At 38.9% G+C, this 21,672-nt stretch overlaps 1 protein-coding gene and 1 long non-coding RNA gene across 5 annotated transcripts in view; one reads left to right on the top strand and one right to left on the bottom strand.

Annotated features, from left to right (window-relative positions):
* Nucleotides 1-979: 979 nt before the first annotated feature.
* Emc7 (ER membrane protein complex subunit 7) lies at nucleotides 980-13,079 on the bottom strand. The gene is made up of 5 exons (XM_031371348.1): nucleotides 12,745-13,079; nucleotides 8,039-8,158; nucleotides 4,822-4,960; nucleotides 3,188-3,268; nucleotides 980-1,435 (listed from the first exon to the last, which is right to left on the bottom strand). Exons 1-5 carry the CDS (start codon nucleotides 12,975-12,977, stop codon nucleotides 1,283-1,285), a joined length of 726 nt encoding a protein of 241 aa, XP_031227208.1. The 5' UTR covers nucleotides 12,978-13,079; the 3' UTR covers nucleotides 980-1,282.
* LOC116090646 overlaps nucleotides 12,941-21,672 on the top strand; it is a 38,620-nt gene continuing 29,888 nt past the window's right edge. The window contains exons 1-3 of one of the 4 annotated variants that reach the window (XR_004118758.1): nucleotides 12,941-13,193; nucleotides 14,771-14,926; nucleotides 15,889-16,122. This is a non-coding gene — a long non-coding RNA (uncharacterized LOC116090646). The other 3 variants (XR_004118760.1, XR_004118757.1, XR_004118759.1) reach the window with 3 other exon arrangements.

Raw genomic sequence — 21,672 nt, 5'->3', positions numbered from 1 at the left:
GCATCTGAAGTCAGCTACAGTGTACTTATTTATAGGGCTGGCAAGATGGCTCAGCAAGTAAGAGCACTGACTGTTCTTCCAAAGGTCCTGAGTTCAAATCCCAGCAACCACATGGTGGCTCACAACAACCTGTAATGAGATCTGACGCCCTCTTATAATATAAGAAAAAAATCTAAAAAAAAAAGAAAACAACATAGCCTTTCATGAAGGAGAGAACAGAAATCTTCTACTTGTCCAATACTGTGGCTTGGGAGCTTTTCTGGAATTAAAGTAACCTTTAAGAAAAAGTATAAAACCTTTTGTGACTAAATGAAGTTAAATTTAGCTCTCCAAACTGAAATGTTGTGATGTTCTCATGCTTTAACACTCCAAAAAGAACTCTAAGACTGTAAGAAAGAGAGACTTGAAAACTTTGTGAGCTGTGTCCCTATGTGACATTAAGGCTAGTTTCCCATCCCCTGGCCAGGAGGCTTGTTTCTAGCTGGGCTGTTTTGCCATCTCCCTCCCTACACAGCCTTCCAGAGATAGATGCTGAGATATTATCCATCTTTGTACTTTATCACAGACCACTGCACAGCTAATGGACAATAATTGGGAAGCGAATCCCAAAGACAGAAACTAGAACCTTTGTGATGGGTACTATGCTGACTCACATGTCCACACTCTAAGAACAAGTGTTATAGTAAGATGAGAACTGCATCAGGAATATGCCATGTCACTTTACAACGAGGGAATTTTCACCGTGAGCACAGGTGGTAGGATTTTATTTTTGAAAAGGTCTTACTCTGTATCCCGGGCTGGCCTCAATCTCAAGGCAATCCTCTGCGTCAGCCACTTCAGTGCTAGGATACCACACCTGTCTTAGGGTAGAAAATTTGAAATGTATGGCCACATACATAAAAACAGTGTGCGTACTTCTACCAAGCAAGTATTTTTAAAAAAGAAGCTCAGATAAAGAACAACAGAAGATAATTTTATCTCTGGATTAAGACCTCTTTAATATACATAATGTATAGTACTTCATATAATTTATTAATGTCATTTTCTATAGGACACTGTAATTAATTCAGTGACATTAATATTGACCTCATACAAAGGATGAAAGCTGGGATTTCTTGTGTACCAAGTACAAAACATGTGTTAAGAAGTTAACATAAACAACAGTTGCACGAGATCAACTTCAGGATGACTTGGTTCACAGTAGTCACTTCACACGGTTTTCCATCAAGACTTGGCAGCCCCTGGCGCAGCCCAGCGTGTGCGACGGCAGCTGCGGACCTGACTACCTCCTTTTGCCAGCTCCACTTTTGCCTGTTTTACTGCTGCCACTACTAGACTTGCCAGAGGATTTTGAAGAGAAGAGTCTTGTCATAAACTCAGAGACATCAGGCAGTTCATGGTTGGAATTCAGCATGTTCATTGACTGCTCCATCTCCTGCAAGGAGAAAGCATCAGATATGAGTGGTGCTCTTCCCTAGATCTACTGAGTGCTCTGCATGGATGGACATATAAATTAAGTAAGTACTTTCTTTTTTTTTAATTATCTATATCTTTTTTAGATTTTGAAATTTAGTAAGGAACAGATTTTTTTTAAGATTTATTATTTATGTGTGTGAGCACACTGTTGCCATCTTTTGATACACCAGAAGAGGGCATCAGATTCCATTACAGTTGGTTGTGAACCACCATATGGATGCTGGGAATTGAACCCAGGACCTCTGGAAGAGCAGTCAGTGCTCTTATCCTCTGAGCCATCTCTCCAGCCCTGATTAAGTATTATCAAGAGAGTGTTACTAAGTAAAAATAGATTAAAAGATCAAATTATCTGGGTTAGGCATATTAAGGTTATACATTTCAACTGTGTTATAAGTAAGGCACACAAAGGCTAAGTACAATGTTTTAGCCATATAAAAAGGCATTAACATTTACCAAGACAACCAGCTGAATTCATCTCATCCAATGGAAACAGCTCATTGAACACAAGGAAGCATAATACTGCATTTACACAAACTCTTAGAAAAATGTGTCACGGGGAGTAGGATAAAGTTGAAAATCTCTGCCTCAGCTACAGCTACAGAGCTGCAGTTAAACAGAACAAGCCCCAGAACATGAGCCGATGATAGGATGGAAGCTGAGGCAGAAAGATGGACAGTTCAAGGCCAGCATGGGTAACTTACTGAGATTCTATCTCAATGCAGATTTAAAAACTGCTTGAGAACTAGCATTAGAGAAGTTATGAACCAAATATATCTAACAGATATCTATAGAACATTTCATCCTAAAGCAAAAGAATATACCTTCTTCTCAGCACCTCACAGTACCTTCTCCAAAAGTTAACATATAATTGGTCACAAAACAGGCCTTAACAGATACAAGATTAAAATAATACCATGCACCCTATCAGATGACCATGGACTAAGACTGATCTTAAATACCAATAAAAACAATGGAAAGCACACATATACATGGAAGCTGAACAACGCTCTACTCCATGATAACTTGGTCAAGGAAGAAATAAAGAAAAAAAATAAAGGCTTTTTAGAATTTAATGAAAATGAAGACACATCGTCCCAAAATTTATGGGACACAATGAAAGTAGTGGCAAGAGGAAAACATAGCTCTAAGTGCCTCCAAAAAGAAACTGGAGAGAGCTTACACTAGCAGCTTGACAGCACACCTGAAAGCTCTAGAACAAAAAGAAGCAAATACACCCAAGGAGTAGATGGCAGGAAACAATCAAACTCGAGGCTGAAATCAACCAAAAAGAAACAAAAAGAACTGTACAAAGAATCAACAAAACCAGGAGCTAGTTCTTTGAGAAAATCAACAAGATAGATAAACCCTTAGTGAGACTAACCAGAGGGCACAGAGACAGTATCCAAATTAATAAAATCAGAAATGAAAAGGAAGACATAACAACAAAATATATCTTAAAATAATTATTCTATTTGTTGAATATTAACAGTTGAAAATATTAAAATCATGTTCAGAAAAAAAAAAAGAACTAGCACTAGGAATGTTGCTGTTCCAAGGATAGAACATTTGGCAGAATGCACAAGGCCATGGGTTTACTCTCCAGTGTCTGTAAGCACACACAACACACATACACATACACACCAGTCTGGAATGCCATTTTAAAAGACGACACAGCATGACTCAAAAGTCCATTGCTAGGCAGTCAGCTTACCCGTCTCATGTCAGGATCACTTGTGTTCACCACTTTAGGCAGAAGCACAAATATCAATAACGGAAGAACCATCATCATAACCTACAAAAGAAATGAATTAGAAACCTTTTCTTCCACGTTAGCTTGTAAATCAAAGCCCATTTCACAGTCAAGATTCAAGTATGTACACAGAATAAAATGTATCAAAATTGCTACAACAGTCCTGACTAGCTTGGGTGGTGGGGTGCTGTGTGATTGCTGTGGAGCATCTGAGACTGCCAGTGTCTTGCTGTGTGTGCCTGGGCTTTACTGACACCACACTGCTTCTACATGCCTTCTACCTTTGTAAAGAGTTTAGTTTTAATGCAAGTAATTTCCCAATGAACTGTCTCCTTCCTACAAGCTGGTGCTAGGACTGCTGAGTCCAAGGGCCAGAGGGGCTGCTCTGTAGAGACGTCCGTGCTGCCTCCGGAGGACTGCAGCACTGCTCTTAATTACATCCTCCAGAGCCTGCAGCACAGTACAAGACACATTCTTTCTGAAGATGACCTACAATCCGTTAGCACTTGACACATTTCGGTGCAATTTCAGAAATGAGAACACCGAGGATGAAAAAACGACAGAGCCTCATTGCTGACATTTCTCTTCTTAGCTGCTCTCCTGTCTTTTAGCTCTGGTAATAAACTCTAGATGAATAGCCCCCAAACAGTAGTGTTTATGATCTCAGTAGTTATCAGTAAGGAACCTAATCCAAATTTAGAGAATCCTAAGATAATTCAATTCTTTTTTTCAGACAGGGTTTCTCTGTGGAGCCCTGGCTGTCCTGGAACTCACTCTGTAGACCAGGCTGGCCTCAAACTCAGAAATCCGCCTGTCTCTGCCTCCCAAGTGCTGGGATTATTAAAGGAGTGCGCCACCACCACCCGGCGATAATTCAATTTTTAAAAACGGATTTTAAAAGGCAAATTTGATTCTAAAAGTATGTATCTATTAGTATTTTACAAGTAGGTTCTCACTCACTTTCAAGATTAACACTAATTAAAGTAAACCAAGGTAACATGTCTGTTCATTACACATGTTTTAAAGAGAAGAAAGAAAGCCCTACTACAGGGCTGGGGATGTAGCTTGTGTTGTAGAGTACTTGCCTGGCATCTAGAAGACCCTGGGTTTGATCCCTAGCACCTCACAAAACAACTAAGCGTGACAGTGTATCCCTGTAATCCTAGCACTTGGGAAGTAAAGGCAGCAGAATCTGAAGTTCACTGTTATCCTCAGCTACATAGCAAGCTCAAGGCCAGCCTGGGATCCATGGGACCCTTTCTCAAACAACAACAATAAAACATTACATGTCCATTAACATGGGCTGGTTAATAAGTGACAGCACATTTATCAATATACAAATAGAATGGACAGGTTAACTCTATACAACTCAGTACATATTCTCATTCTATCTAATATCCCATGAAATCTGATACCTTCCTCAACATTTATTTCAGTTGTACATTTATTATGAAATACATAGTAAAATTCTTATCCCTTTCATTATCTGTTCCTAAAGACACTAGTTTCTCAATTCCACCCTTCCCTCTCACAGGAGCTTAAAGTTTCCGACTGCCAGAAGCAAACCAGCGATTAGTAAAATGCTCTATACATACCATTGGGTTCATCAGAAAGTCTGTCCAGCCCCACGATTCCCTCTTAATAAAGTAAGAAGGTGGACCTGAAGATTTCATTTGGAGAGGATAGGGTAATCTGACCACTTCTGACGTTTTGATGAAATTCACATATCTTGCTCTGATAAGGAAACAGGAGAAAGTGGATTCTATGAAAAACAAGACTAGGGGTCAGGTGAGAGCTTAAATATAGGACACTAGCTGGGCGGGGGTGGCACATGCCTTTAATCCCAGCACTTGGGAGGCAGAGGCAGGCGGATTTCTGAGTTCGAGGCCAGCCTGTCTACAGAGTGAGTTCCAGGACAGCTGGGGCTAAACAGAGAAACCCTGTCTTGAAAAATCAAAAAAAAAAAAAAAAAAAAAGGACACTTGTCCAACAAATGCAATGTCCTGGGTTGAATCCTAGGCTACTACAAAAGAAAGCGTACACACAAACAAAGAAAACCAAACAAAAGTAAGGCTAAGAACTGCTTATGTCTTCAATGCCTTAGCCTTATTTCAGGTTTCAAAGCACTTTAGCATCTAAACTTTTTAAAATATAAATCTTAAAATTATTTATTATAATTTTATAATTATTTATTTTTATACTATTTATTATGTTATAGGTGGTTTGCCTTCATGTATGTCTGCATGTGTATGCAGCGTCCAAGCATGCCAGAAGATGGCTTGGACCCTCTGGAAATGGAGTTAGACATGGCTGTGAGCTGCCATGTGGATGCTAGAAATTGCAGCCAAGTCCTCTGCAAGAGCAGCTAGGGTTCCTAACTGCTGAGCCACCTTCTCAGCTCTACATCTACCAACTTTTGATCTTGAAAGTCCAGTCGAACTGTCTGTTTAAAGCACTCATCAAGGTACACAGGAACTAGATTTGGGGTCTTTTAGCTCTATCACTTCCTACACTTACAGGTTCATATAATTCCTTGCCTTCTTTTTATATCAAATGTTATTTTAAACCTGGTTGTGATGGCAAATCTGTAATCCTAGCCCCAAGAAGCAGAGGCAGAAAGAGTTCAAGGCCAGACTGAGCTACATAGGGAGTTGCAGGCTTGCCTGGGCTTTATGATACTTTGTCTTAAAAAAAAAGAAAACAAGCAAAATTTCTCAGAATTCTTTTAGAATCTTTCCCATTTTAAAGTCCTTTCATTATATGTAGTAATAAATTTATTTTACTATAGATATACAAGTATTGACTTATACATTTATGATGGTCTAGGACAAACATTAATGGATACACTCAATTTTTAATGCTATTTTTGCAGGAAAAATATATGATTCAAAAAAGCCATAGAAAATACGTTGGTCACAGCTCATTTTTACCAGAGATGCAGTTAAAACAAAATTCTCAGCTGGAATTGGTAACACATGCCTTAAATCCCAGCACTTTTGACTCCAATAGAGGCAGAAGCAGTTGTATCTATATGAGTTTGAGGACAGCTGGTCTATACAGTGAGTTCCATGCCAGTCAGTGCTACATAATAAAAAAACACTAATTTAAAAAAATAAATCCTTTCATACATGCATAACCCACTTTGCCTTTGAAATTGTCTATTTTCTCATTGTTCACTTTTTACATTTCAAAATCTTTCTTTCTTTGTTCCTTTCTGTCTGTCTATTTCAGTGGTGGTGTGGTACTAGACTCAAACCCAGGATCTAAAGTATGTGAAGCAAGTACTCTACCACTGAGCTCTATCTCCAACATTTATTTATTTTTTCATTGCTATCACTGTCCATTTGTTTATGTGTATTGTAGTTTGGTAGTTTGGGTAATTTCTTTTACTACACCTTCCAACTCAACAGTTTTGCCTTCAGTTGTTATATATGTTAATCTTTCCATCTCAATGACTATATCTATTTGTAGAAGTTCTATCTCTTTTCTTTCAAATATCTACCACCTACTTTGATATATCAATGTCTTAGGAAATCTATTTCTTTTTTAATCCTAAAAAGACTAACATTTTTTAAAAAGATTTATTTATTATATATATTGTATTCTGCCTGAAATATATGCCTGCAGGCCAGAAGAGGGCACCAGATCTCACTATAGATGGTTGTGAGCCACCATGTGGTTGCTGGGAATTGAACTCAGAACCTCTGGAAAAGCAGCCAGTGCTCTTAATCTCTGAGCCATCGCACCAGGCCCCAAAGACTAATATTTTAATTAAGTAAGACAAGGCTACAAATTTATATGTAGTAACCTTTACAATAAGAACAAGATATATCAAGTCTCTCTTTAATCACCTAAAATATCTTTTTAAACTTATTTTAGCCCAATTAGTACCTATAGTGTCTACTACCTACAGGTCTGTTTCATGGATGGCTCAATACACACTGTTTTTTTATTTACTTTGAATTTTTAAAGTAGTTTCAGCAAATAGAAATGTTTTTTTCTGAATTTAAACAGGTAATAGGGCATTAGCTTCCAGGGAATATGTGCTACTATTCCAGTTATACTAACCAAGGATCACCTTCAGTCTTCAGCTTGGGCACTCCTAGACTTTGTAAGAAGTTTTAAATTTATACCCCAGGTTACACATTTTTACCTATTTAGTGTATGTTTGTGGGCACATAAGTGTCATAATACACTTGTGAAGGTCAGAGGACAACTTGCAGGAATTGGTTCTTCCTTCCATCATGAAGGTCTCAGAGATAAAACCCTGTTCATTAAGCTCTGTGGCATGTATGTGTACCCGCTGGGTCATCTCATGGCCCCTCTTTCCATTTTATTAAGATCCTTACTTTGACATAAACTACACAATTATATCTGATAATCCCTTTACTAAAATTTGTAGTGTATAAAGGAGAAGCTATAGAAACTTCTAGATTTATAAAAACTTTGTAGCTAATAAGAAGAGGGATTAACAAAATATCTCAATGGAAAGTCCTGAGTAGTATTTCTAATCCAAAAAAGTTAAATAAGTCTCCACTTTAAAAGTCAGATTTTGACTATAACTTACATAGTACTTTCCCCCTACAATTGTTTACTCTAAACAACTATAGTAGATGTTATGAACATTCATCCAGAGGGGAGAAATTCAACTTTATAGTTTCAATGCTCAGATTACAAACAAGAGTAAATGTTTTAAGAAACAACTGTGGTTTAAGTAAGAAACTCTCAACCTTAACTGTAAATTCCAAAAGTGATATGTAACAACATACTAAGTAGACTAGACTTTGGTAAAGATAAACTGGGTATCCTCACCGCATTTTTCCTTTTGAAGTGATATCGACTCGGACAGGGTCAAACTTGTAAGCTGGAGAAATAACTTCCACTACATAAGAGCCAGAGGGAATATCATGAACCACAAAGCTCCCATCTGTCCTGGAAAGAGGAAAATCATACTTAGTTTCTTCTCATCAGCACCTTAGTCTTTCCATGTTAGAAAGCACTTGCTTATTTCCCCATAGTTCTCAAAAAATATCAAAAGAAAACAAGACCTGGTGGATCACATATAATCCTAGCAAGGAGGGAAGAGGGGGAGCTTATGCAGGAATATCACCCTGGGTTCAAGGCCAGCCTGGGCTACAGAGTAAGTTTCAACATAACCTGGACTACAGTGGTTAAGCTTGTCCCAAACAAATAAACAAGTAGAAGCAGTTAACCAAACAGAAAACACAGGTATGGTGACATCCTATAATCAAAACACTCAGGAGAGTATGGCAGGAGGATCACTGCTAATTTGAAGCCAGGCTGAACTACAAAGTAATTCATGGCCAGCTTAGGCTATGTGGTTTCTGCCCCTCTTCCCAAATAAAGAAAAATGGCAAAAGTTGGTCCTACATTTTATGCTACAGAATTCTAACAGTTTCTGAAATTAAATGAGCCTATGCCAGAGTACTAGAGATTCCTTCTGCAGGTACAAATGGCAGTAACAAAAGACCAGTTTCCACTCTAAAGCTCCATCTTTACTGAAGAAAAATTATCAACGCATATTATTACAATAGTAGGGTACCAACTTTATCATGTTCCCTCAATATATTCTTGTTAAAAAATAATTCTAATTTATTTATTTTTTGTTTGCCTTTTTTCACACAAACATAATTAAATAGTAATTTGTCCCATTTATTATAAATAGTCCCATTTACTGTAATTACTTTTTGGCTGCTTATATAGAAACCTACAACTTAGTAGTTAACACCATCTATCTTTTCTTTATTTCCTTTAATCCTACTAGTTTGTTTGCTTGTTTGTTTGTTTAAAACACCCAACCAAAAGCAGGTAATTTCTTCTTGCAAGTCAAAAATAACTTGTCTAGAAAGTGAAAAACTGATACTTCAAAGAAATTAAAAAATTAAGATTAAAAGTGTTCCTTATCATTGCAAGTATATACTAAGGTAAAGCATAACTGAGCTATAAACATTAAAATACCTCATTCCTCAGCTGAACATGTTTACTCTGCAGACCCACTTTCAAATGTCCTGCCAGGGTTTTTGGAGGTGCTAACAGCATCGGGAGGGCTGCATGTGGTGTGGTGAGAATTAGGAGACATCTGTCTGGCTAAATCAACCCTGACGGTCAATGAGATGACAGATGTCACAGCCACATCACCCTCACATGCTCCAGACCCACTCTTTCTCTTTGTGTCTATGGGAAGGGAAGAAAATGTCCTTAGAATATTTCCTCCACAGCTTTCTCACTGACTGCCTTTGCTCAGGACCATGGCTACATACAAGCCGCATCCCACCCACCTCACCTCACCCACCCTAGCACTTCCAAGTTTGCAGTAGCCTCTTCCGCTCCTTGTGGTACTTCCCCTCTAGCAGTGGAAGTAGTTCTTTGTTGGTTTGGCTTTCACACATTATTGGATAAATACTGTTGAGGCTGTAACTCCAGAAACAATCTGATTGTTTCTTTATACCACAATGAATATACTGTTTTAATCCTTTGATTAAACTCTAGGTGAACTATTCTAATTTTAGTGCATATTGTGCTCTTTTGTTTTTGGAGACAAAAGTCTTGCTATATAACCCAGGATGGCCTCAGATTCATGATGCTACTGCCTCCCTCCCAAGAGCTGGGACATAAGTGTAGACATTACACCCAGTCATCTTCTGCTTCTTGATAAACACTGATAGAATCAACTTCAAGACATTTTTTTTCTGAAGAGGGAAGAAAAAGAAAGTAATGATTATTCAACATAAACAGACTCAGAATTACTGAAAGAAAAAGCAACGCTCAGCATGCTAGGAGACACCTGAAATCCCATGAGGAAGTGAACACAGGAGGACATGATTGTATGAACCACACGGTGAAACTGTGCATTTAAAAAAATATTAAAGGGCTGGAGAGGTGGCTCAGCAGTTAAGAGCACTGATTGCTCTTCCAGAGGTCCTGAGTTCAACTCCTAGCAACCACATGGTGGCTCACAACCATCTATAATGGGATCCAATGCCCTCCTCTGGTGTGTCTGAAGTATTCTCATATATATAAAATAAATAGTTCTAAAATTTTTTCAAAAGTAAGTAGTATATAAGCTTATAATTTCAAAACAAAACAAAACAAAAAAACTAGCAACAATCTAGCTGTCCAAAACCAGAAGACTGGAAAAGCGAGTTGTGGCTTATATGTATGTTATGACATGAAAAGTGGCTTGAGTACTCTTTAACCCAACTGGTCTCATCTCCATTAGTAAAGTCCCAAGCTACTTCCCCAGAAGCCAAAAATATACAAGTCAAACTTGTATGCTGGTTATTCGAAACATCTATAACACAAATTACCTACTCTACTTCCAACAAGACTATCACCATAAAAAAGACATAGATTCTCAATCAGCCCTTCTATATGAATACAAGAACATGAAGTAATAAAAAAGTGTTCGGGGCTGGAGAGATGGCTCAGCAGTTAAGAGCACTGACTTTGCCGGGCAGTGGTAGCACATGCCTTTAATCCCAGTGCTTGGGAGGCAGAGCCAGGTGGATTGCTGAGTTCGAGGCTAGCCTGGTGTACAGAGTGAATACCAGGACAGCCAGGACAACACAGAGAAACCCTGTCTTGGAAAAAAAAAAAAAAAAAAAGAGCACTGACTGCTCTTTCAGAGGTCCTGAGTTCAAATCCCAGCAACCACATGGTGGCTCACAACCATCCTTAATGAAATCTGATATCCTCTTCTGGGGTGTCTGGAGACAGCTACAATGTACTATAAGTACAATTACTATATGTAATATAATACATACATACATACATACATACATATATAATTTTAAAAATGTTCATATTGTTAAATGAAAATTATGGTCTTATATGCTTTACTCTTAAAGACAAACAAGTCATATGATTCTACAAAGAATTAGAAAAAAATTTACTATAAAACATTAAAGGTAATTATCTTTCTGTTGCATCTTTTTAAAAGAAAATATCTTCTTGTTTATATTTTCTTCAATAAACATTTATTTATTTGTACTTGGGAATCACTCCAGGACCTCTTGCACACTAAGTCCCACCACAAAACTGTATGGGCAGCTTTTTTCTTCTTCTTCTTTGAGACAGGGTCTCAACTAAACAGTTCAGAGTGCCCTCTAGCTTATGATCCTTCTGCTTCCAACTCCTGAGTAGCTCAGATGCTAGGCTTATGTCACTGTGCAAGGCTAAGCATAGCTAACAATATATATTAAAGTGTAAAATATCTTCAAAATAAAAGTACATGGTTTTCAAAAGTGCTTTATACTGCAGAAGTTGAATACTCAATTAAGCCTTACCTTCCAAATCTTAGTGGGAATTTATTATTAAGGAAACATTAATTAAGATAAAACTTAAACAATACTTTAGTGCCAGATAACATTAAAATATTGGTTGTCAATTTGCCATGATTTATTAATCTGAGGTTGAATATCCCACAAGGGAACTTCAACAATCTGCAGAAATAAGCAATTCAAGTTTAAATGTCCACATTTAAGATGTATGGTTTTCGAATATCATAAGTTGGTTTATAAATCCAGCAAAGAAATATTTTCTTTCAGTTCACAGTTTCAATTCCAAATACTGGTAGCAAAATTTAAAACACCATATTCATGGGGGCTGGTGAGATGGCTCAGAGGGTAAGAGCACTGACTGTTCTTCTGAAGGTCGTGAGTTCAAATCCCAGCAACCACATGGTGGCTCACAACCACCCATTATGAAATCTGATACCCTCTTCTGTGTACTCATTTATAATAATAAATAAATCTTTAAAAAAAAAACCACCATATTCATGCCTAGAAGAGTGAAAACGGACTGCTAACAAAGCGTTAAGAAATTCATCCCACCTTCCAAAATAGACATAAATCACAAACTCATAAGACCGAGGAAAGAACAATTATGTGTAAGTAATCTTGAGTAACCCTGGTCTGACTAAATGAAGACTGCGACATCGCAAATCCCTCGATGAATTCAATTGTAAAAAGAACAATAATCACAATCTCGGGCCCCAAAAAAGCACTCTTTGATTAGGGACTTCAGGGCCCATTAATTTTAGAAGCAGGACCATTAGCCTTACAGTCTATGTCATCACTGGGAGTCCTTTGGGCTTTCACAATTCCCACTTGTTTAGCATCTTTCTACACAACACCAAGCTACCAGAAGAGAGACATGTAGAAAGCAACTACGTTTCAGAAACACCAGACAAAATGCAAAGGGAGTAAAACCCAACAGATAAATGAGAGTCCCCTGGGCCCAAATATGGTCCGCCTCACACTGGGGCCAAAAGGGCTACAAATAAATGACCCCATACGTTTCGGGCGCCTGGGACCACTGTCCACCATCCTCGTTGCTGAAGTACCTGACTGCCTCTCAAGGTCTCCGAGCATAGACCGTTAGTGGCACCCGTGCCTTCAGTTTCTGACAGCTACATTGCGGGTCCTGACAGCTGACCTAGCTGGGTACCCTTCCAGCGTCCGCCCCAATCGCTTTCCTGCTGCCCTCAGGATGCTCACTTAAGGAAGCCGACGTGCTCTTCTCCGTCTACCAGCACTCGGGCCGCGGAGATCCAGTCCTGAGGCTTCACCCCTGGAACAACCGCACGTCCTTCGATCTTAAAACGATCTCCCAGGCCGACCCCACTACCTCCTGGGCCCTCGGCAGCAACCCCAGGCACCTCTGAGCTGTGGGCATCTCCTGATAATAACAGAAGCAGGATGGAAAAGAAACCCCACAGAGCACCCGCCATGACAGCAGCTCTGAGGAGTCAGGCCTACGGCCCGGAAGCCCTACTCTGCCGCAAGGCCGCTACAGCGGCCGCCGCCGTCGCCCGCCGATGTCGTCATCACCGCGAGCCGGATCCAGCCCCGAGCTTGTCCGCGCCCCCGGAGAGTTGTGACAGCTGACTGACTAATCAGGAGAAGGCACTCAGAATCGATGCTCGGAATGGGCTTGAGCTTAAAAGGTGACGAGGATTTTTAAGAGCGTTTAAGGTGGAGTAAAGGTGGCAGAGAGTGTATTTCTGTGGCGTCCACAGATGCGGGTCTTATCGTGGGCGTAAAGGATAATGAGACCGAGAAGGACGAGGATCTGAAGTGTTGAGTGCTAGGTCTGTAGCTAACATTCAGACATCGACGCTATCATTTTCTCAAGGTTCTTGTTAGCTCTAAATAGTCTCCTTTCTACCACATATCTCTGTAAAAGACCCAGTGCACTCTGCCTCCATAGAAAAGTTTAAAAAAAAAAAAAATTGAACAGCCCGGCAGTGGTGGTGCATGCCTTTAATCTCAGCACTTGGGAGGCAGAGGCAGGCGGATTTCTGAGTTCGAGGCCAGCCTGGTCTACAGAGTGAGTTCCAGGACAGCCAGGGCTACACAGAGAAACCCTGTCCCAAAAATAAAAAATAAAAAATAAAAAAAAGAATTATAATACATATGAATGTATAAATATATGCAGCTATAATGCATCTCTATTTTACATGTATATATTTGCATATCATCTATCTAATAGCAAACTACAAATTCAGTTCTTCATTTTGCCCTTTTTACCTAATGTAACTTGAAAGAAAATCTCTTTTTTTGATCCGTGTTTTGCAGACAGGGTCTTGTACCATAGCTCAGTCTAACCTGGAATTCACTATGCAGCCCAGGCTAACCTCAAACTTGTGGCAGTTTTCCTCCTTAGTGCTAACTACTGCTCTTGACTGTAAATTATCCCAATTGTATATAAATGAGTTTCCTCATTTTTAAAATAAGGCTACCAAGTGCCCCAGTATATGGATCTCCTTATTCCCTACTAAGAGATGTTAAAATTGTTCCTAATCTTATTGATTATGCTGAAGTGAATTTCCTTCATCATGTGATCTCCATGTCCATATCCAGAATTCCTTTTTTTATCCATGGTGATGTGTTCCAGTATTCCTAATGGGTGCATAAAAACCCAGATAGCACTATATGGACTCTTCTGTATATACTGCCTACAAAAAAAGTTTAATTTATTAAGCACAGTAAGAGATTAATTAGTTTTTAATAAAATAGTATAATTATAATAATTACTCCACTAAAGGTTGTAGTTATAGCATATAATTAAAATCCAACAGAAGCTGAGGAAAGGAGGGGCTATCTTTATGGGTACAGCAGATAATGGAAAGTGGTAGTTGAAGACATTTTACCTCAGTTTCTCTCTCTCTCTCTCTCTCTCTCTCTCTCTCTCTCTCTCTCTCTCTCTCAGTGTTGTTTGGTATTTCAAGACAGGGTTTCTCTGTGTATTAACCTTGGCTGTGTTGGAACTCATTTTGTAGATCAAACTGACCTCAAACTCACAGAGATCCACCTGCCTCTGCCTCCCAAGTACTGGGATTAAAGGCATGTGCCACAATGCTCGGCCTTGGTTTTTTCCTTGTTACAGTATTCTTTAAGATATTGTAACTATTACGGACTGAGTTGTACTCCTGCAAAGTCATTTGGTGAAGCTCTAACTGCCTGTCAGAATATATCTAGATATAGGAATTCTAACGAAATAACTAAAGTTAAATATCATAAGGGCAAGACCTTATCTATCAGGCCTGATTCCTAATGAGGAGAGAGCAAAACACGGGACATGCATATTCAGACAAAAAACACCGTGTGGAGAAGAGATCTCAGGAGAAACCAACTGCCAGCATCTCCCTCTGGGATTCCCACGTGCTGGAACTGTGAGGTAATAAAGCTCTGTTGTTAAACAGGCCAAACAGGGTTACTGTGGAAGGCCTAGCAGATTAATACACCATCCCTTGCTGTTCTGGTTGCCCATAGTGGGAATAGATGGGAGCAGAAGACACCTCAGGCAGCGGTAAACTCAACGAGAACACTCTTGGGAGATAGCTTCAGTGAGACAGCTCTTTTAATAGGGGAACAAGGCCACTTAAACTTTAGGAACTTTCAGGGTGAGTGTACATCATTGTCCATGGCCAGGGCACTGGGGATGCCTCATTTGCATAAGGAAGAATTCCAGATGCTGCCAAACATGACTTTATAAGTGGATTGGAAGTTTGGCTACTGGGCTATTGTTACCTCCTGAGGGTGGGCAGCAATCCTATTCCTGTCAATTTCAGGATTAGAATTTCAGAGTTTGGACAAACCTCAACCCAACTCTTGCTCTCAGCCAGCTCCCCACTCCCCACTTCCAATTCCACAGCTCCTTGGCCTCACAATCTTTGACCTTTTCTCCCCATCCTTCTCCTAAATGCAACAACCAAGGTCTCTGTTCTCTGCCACACCATGAATGGGGTCTGTATTGTGTTGCAGATTTAGGGAAAAATCACTGTTTGCCAAGAAGACATTTCGTCAAAGACAAAAGCTCCAAAATGGCGGTTTTAAGCAGCAAAGCACTGCTCACCACGTTCACTTTTCAGTATAGGAGGACCTGAGCCCTCACACAGTTTCAGTGTTATTTCAGATCCAACCGGGGCAGACATAAACATTATTGAACCACTGTAAAAATATAAGACTGTGTAACAGTGCCCCAACCCTTAGCCAATAGAGTGGTTTTAGAAAACACAAAGTAAACTATTACCTCATAAAATGATGAAAATGTTACAAATATGCCCAAATAAAAATAACTTCAGAGCAAGTCTTTATTTTTTTTTTTAAGTATATTTTGCTTCTTTGCTGATACCTTAGAAAGCTGCACTGGTTCTGAAAATGAAGAGAGGAACCTGGGAATTGCTTTTACTGTAGGAGCAAGAGTGGATGAAGACAAGCTGCAAACACCTACTGAGATCTGTCTTCCCACGTCTACCTTATACCTTTGTCTACTGTCCCTTACCAAAGCATTTAGTATTTGGAAACCCTCAACTGTCAAGCACAGGACTCCACTCATTGACTGGAGGAGACAAGTCTGAGGGCTCATTTCAGGTATGGTAGAAGTCTGTTATCTCTGCTGTTTTCTAAGAAGGATAAGGTTTGTATAGGTACCCAACTCCAAATTATAGGAGCGGCACTCTTGTAATATCCCACTTGGACTTGTGTCTAGTATAGAAACTAAGCACAGGAAACTAGTCTAGAAAGTCATTATGTTGGATGTACTTTGCTTGCCCAGACAGATTAACCTTGATGCTTTACATCCTGGAAGGTCGACCCTTCAAAGATTGCAAAAACTCTTCCCTCTTCTTCTGTCTTTCAGGAGACTGTTTTAGCCAATGGGCTGTATCAGGACAGCCTTTTCAGTTTCCTTTAACAATGCCACAGAAATTTTAGTGATGGGGTAAATTGACGGTCACTCCTTGCCAACTTTCCATGTATTTCCTGTTTAGATTCCAAACCCCAGAGACATCAAGCAGGCCTACTTACCTTGGCTATGACTTGTACTTGGTTATTGCTGATGATGTGACATTTGGAGGTGATTTGTTCATCACCCAGCCCTCCTCTTTCCCACCCTTTCTTCTCTCTGGGCCCCCAGCCTCATCTTGTCATAGCTACACAGAGGCGGGGAGGGGTGTAAAATAGGGAAAAAACAAAACAACATCCAGAATTTAAGAACTTTGAGTGTTGGATTACACATTCAGATGTTATTTCTTCCTTTTTGTAAAAGCATTCTTTGTGTTTTTGATATTTTTGCAACAGTTTGTAGTTAATTTTTTAAAAGAAGCTGAAATATCATATATATTATATATATAGTACATATACATACTATATATTATATATCTCATATATGGCATATATAGTGTATGAAGTATCATGTATATTATATATAGTACATATATATTGTAATATATGTGTGTGTATGTATGTTTGTAGAATTTACATATAACTCTTGAAATTTGAATCGGCCCCTCTCCAAAACCAATTATTGAAGGCTGGTGAGATGGCTCAGCAGGTAAGAGCACTGACTGCTCTTCCGAAAGTCCTGAGTTCGGATCCCAGCAACCACATGGTGGCTCACAACTGTCCGTAATGAGATCTGATGCTCTCTTCTGGTGCTTCTGAAGACAGCTACAGTGAATTACGCCAGAGCAAGCGGGCCCTCCTGAGTTCAGTTCCCAGCAGCCACATGATGGCTCACAGCCATCTGTACAGCTACAGTGTACTCATACAAATAAAATAAATAAATCTTTTAAAAAAAAGAAAGAAAGAAAAGAAGACCAATTATCCTCCCTTGCTGGAGTTTTCCTAATCACTTAATGACATTTGGGGATGGGTTTGGCCATTTCCCTCTGTCTCGGTATTCTGCTTGTTAGCATTTGTGTCATGGTGATTCTCTAGCCATTTTCATGTACTGGCTTTATAAATAGAAGGGAGGTGTTAAAAGGGAAATCATTGCTTTCTTTTTTAATAGAGTAGCCACTGCAATTCCTAGGAACTTCAGCTATGCTAATCCCCAAGTACTCTGGTATTTATTTGGGGATGACTTTTGCCTTCCTGAGTTTTCAAATCATATTTACTTTAAATAGTTAAGCTAATCTCTTTCACCCAAATAGACTCTAGCCAATTCTTTTAGTATATTTTTAATGTCTGTTGCCCCCCTAGGATTCTGAATTTAACTCTCAAAAGCTATCTCTAAAGTTCTTTGCAATGAAATGAATCATCTGTCTTTCTTTAACATAGGGAAGTCAGTATACCTCTATGTCTTGCAGAAATAAATAGTAATGGAAACTTTATTCATTTGACTTGAAGTTCTTATCTCCTCCATCAAATTCTGTGAAAAAGAAAAGAAAAACAAATTGAGGCCTTTCCACTCAGACATTCTCCTGCATAAGAGGCAGCATGGCGCCCAGCCGGAATGGGATGATCCTGAAGCCCCACTTCCACAAACAAGGATTGGCAGCAGCGAATGGGCACTTGGTTCAAGCAGCCCGCACACACACACACAAGATCCCCAGACACAAGACCCGGCAGGCGAAAGCGCATCACTTTGCCCCTCGTCCCGCAGATGGTTATGGTGGCTCATAACCATCTGTAATGAGATCTGATGCCCGCTTCTGGTGTCTGAAGACAGCTATAGTGTACTTACATAATAATAATAAATACATAAGAATAAATAAATCTTTATTAAAAAAAAAGCACCGAGCCTCAGTTTACAACTACACAAGTGCAATCATTGTAGTTCTAGTTTGTCTTAATTTGAGTCTAAACTCTAAAAATTGTTGTGAAGTACACATTCAATTTACTGTCACAACCATTTGAAGTTCACATTTAGTTGACTTAGTGTAAGTATACGTAGTGTTGACAAGACTCCCTCCAGACCCTTTTAATTTAGGAAACTGAAATTACATCTATTAAAAACAAAACAAAACAAACAACCGCCATTGTCCTGCCTTGCCAACCACTACTGACTGCTTCCTTTCTGTCCCTGTGCATTATCTGGAGCTCGTGTAAGTAGACTTACAGAAGGTGCCTTTTCACAAGTAGCTTACCTCACTTAGCACAGCAACATCCTTAATGCTCATACATGTTGGAACATTTGTCAGTTTTCTTTCTTTTAAAACTGGGTAATGGGGCTGGAGTGATGGCTGCTCTTCCGAAGGTCCTGAGTTCAAATCCCAGCAACCACATGGTAGTTCACAGCCATCTGTAATGAGATCTGACTCCCTCTTCTGGTGTGTCTAAAGACAGCTTCAGTGTACTTACATATAATAATAAATAAATCCTTAAAAAAAGTATTAAAACTGGGTAATGGATTCAGTTGAATGTATATGGTATGTTGTGTCCATTTCTTCAGGTTGCTTCCATGTTTGCTACTGTGGGTAATGCTGTTATGAAGAGGGGCACATACACAACTGTGAATCTCTGCCTGTCCTTCCTGCTGGGTCATACAGCAGTTCTCTTTTTGGTTTAGATGGAGGTATCATGCTGCTTTCCATGACAGCAGCACCATTTAATTTTGCTACCAGTACAGTAGTGTTGCAGGTTGTCTACACTGTGTTAGGCCTTGTTACTTTATGTTTTCTTTTTATTTCTTTGGGGCTCCTTGAGTTGATTTGAATAGCAGCCATGGAGCTGGGTGTGGGTGGCCTTGATTTACATTTTCTTTATATCTATAGATCTTTTTTTCGGGCTCTTTGTTTGTTTTATTTCTTTTGAATTTGTTGGCCTTTCTGTGAAGAAAGCTCTTCAACCCCCTTCCTGCATTTTTTTTCAGTTATATCTTTCTTCTCTTTTAAAAATCTGAGCTGAGAAAGATATAAAGTTTGTACATATTAGTAAGGGACCATGAAATGTTTATGCATGTACATATTACCTAATGTTTAAATAAGGTTTAAACATATTTATATTTATCTCCTCAAAACATTTGTGATTTCTTTGCAGTGAAAAATTTCCAAAGGTTTTTTTTTCTAGCTCTCTAAGCCTCTTGTTCCTATCTAGGCATAAATTAGTACTCATTGATAAATCTTCCTTCTTCTTCCTTTCTCCTCCTCCACTTCTTTTTGTGTGTGAGAGAGAGAGAGAGAGAGGAGACACACACACACACACACACACAGAGAGAGAGAGAGAGAGAGAGAGAGAGAGACAGAGAGAGAGAGACTCGCATTGTGGCTCAGGCTAACACTGAACTTTGAGCCATCCTATTTCAGCCTCTCGAGTCCTGGGATGACATGTGGGAGCCACAGTGATTGCCTCTCCTCTTCATCCTTGCCAGCCTGGTAGTCACCATTCTACTCTCAGCTCCTATGTATGAGCTTAACTGCCTCATATTTCATATGAGTAAGATCATGTGGTTCTCATCTGACTTATTTCACTTAACAGATGAGTTCTAGTTCTGTTCACAGAATTGCAAATGGCATAGTGTCATTTTCTTTATGGTTGTACAGTATTACATTGTGTATGCATACCACACTTTATCCATTCATCATTTGATGAACACTTCAGCTGTTTCTATTTCTTGGTTCTTGTGAATAATGTCCCTTTGTCATACTGATTTAATTTCCTTTGGACAAATACCCAGTAATGGCATGGCACAATCGTACCATAGTTCTATTTTTAATTTTCTTAAAGAAGCCCAAACTGTTTTCTATACTGGTTATATGTTTTTTCACCAACAGTGGACAGTGGTTCCCTTTTTGCTATGTTCTTGATTATCAGTACTGTAAACCTCCTGTCTCAGCCTCCTGAGTTGGTAATATTATAGGCATCCACAATTACTTCTAGGCCTTCTTTGATGAAAGTGAAAACATATTCTCCTAATATTTCTGTGTTCTTTAAAAAAAAAAAAACCAAAATTCCAGAAATATCACTTCACTATATGTTGGCTATTTGTATGTCTTTAGAAAAAGTACCTATTTAAAGTTACTGCCCATTTTTAAAAATATTAGTATTTTTTAAATACATTTTAAACTTAAATATATTAAGTAGATATGCCTGTGGCAAGTGTTCTTATTCAAACCACCACAAAGGCCATTAAAATGTGTTACTCATGAGTTCTACTAGCTAGAGTTTAATCACAGGCCACTCTATGATTTGGAGGGTCCTTGTCATTAACCAGAAAACCCCAAACATTATATTTCATGACAATATTAGTACAAAGACACATAATAAAGGCAGACCTGGGGGCTGGAGAGATGGCTCAGTGGTTAAGAGCACTGACTGCTCTTCTGAAGGTCCTGAGTTCAAATCCCAGCAACCACGTGGTGGCTCACAACCATCCGTAATGAGATGCCCTCTTCTGGAGTGCCTGAAGACAGCTATAGTGTACTTAAATATATTAATAAATAAATCTTTTTTTAAAAAGGCAGATCTATTATTTTATATTCATTCATTTTATTTCCTTCTTACTCAATAAAAAGAATGCATTTTTGTGGCCTCCTAAATGTGTCATAGGCCTTAGGCATGTACTTATTATGCTTAACAATAAGTTGGCTGTGGTTTATTGAGGGCTAATTCAGAATTCCACAAGACTGGCAACTATACAATGCCTGGCAGGTTGCTGAGCTCCCACAATTAACAAGTAGAAGCAGATAGTTAGAATTCCTCCAGTGTTCAGACAGGATGCTTTCTAAACAAAGTACCAGCAGTGTGCTTTAAATTACTCATCATTTTTAATACTGTTTTCCTGTTTTTGAATTATAAGATACAGTTGACATATTTTATCTGCCATTATCATGGGACTTAGTCCAGAAAGTTTAATGAAACGATTAAATATATATATTTCCTCATATCACATTTTAAGGCAGATACTACCGAAATTCAGATGTCAACCATTTGGCTCCTTATTAACAAAGCATATGCATTCAAAGAATATATATTTATTTGAATATATACATATATGTTCCTCCATGGCCTTAAGTTTTGATTGTCAGAGCATGGATATAATATAGTTCACAGTCTTCTTTTATAAATTAAACACAGATGACTCACATATTTCTCTCCTGCACTTTTTTGAAATCCGAAGAGTTTATTTGAATGTTGAAGTTCATTACTGATGGCAGGAGACTAATTAATAAAGCCAGGGATGAAGGAGGTGGTGACAAA

Source organism: Mastomys coucha, unplaced genomic scaffold (assembly GCF_008632895.1).
Source record: "Mastomys coucha isolate ucsf_1 unplaced genomic scaffold, UCSF_Mcou_1 pScaffold15, whole genome shotgun sequence".
In the NCBI taxonomy this organism is placed as follows: Eukaryota; Metazoa; Chordata; class Mammalia; order Rodentia; family Muridae; genus Mastomys; species Mastomys coucha.
This window is presented reverse-complemented; position numbering and strand designations above follow the sequence as displayed.

What these genes read in the sequence shown, in the direction of transcription:
- Emc7 (XM_031371348.1), bottom strand. Translation starts at nt 12,977, where the DNA reads ATGGCGGGTGCTCTGTGGGGTTTCTTTTCCATCCTGCTTCTGTTATTA. An exon ending in GAGCACGTCGGCTTCCTTAA is followed by an intron (nt 8,159 to 12,744) that starts GTGAGCATCCTG and finishes TCCTCTTTCCAG; the next exon opens with GACAGATGGGAGCTTTGTGG. An exon ending in ACTTTCTGATGAACCCAATG is followed by an intron (nt 3,269 to 4,821) that starts GTATGTATAGAG and finishes TTTCTTTTGTAG; the next exon opens with GTTATGATGATGGTTCTTCC.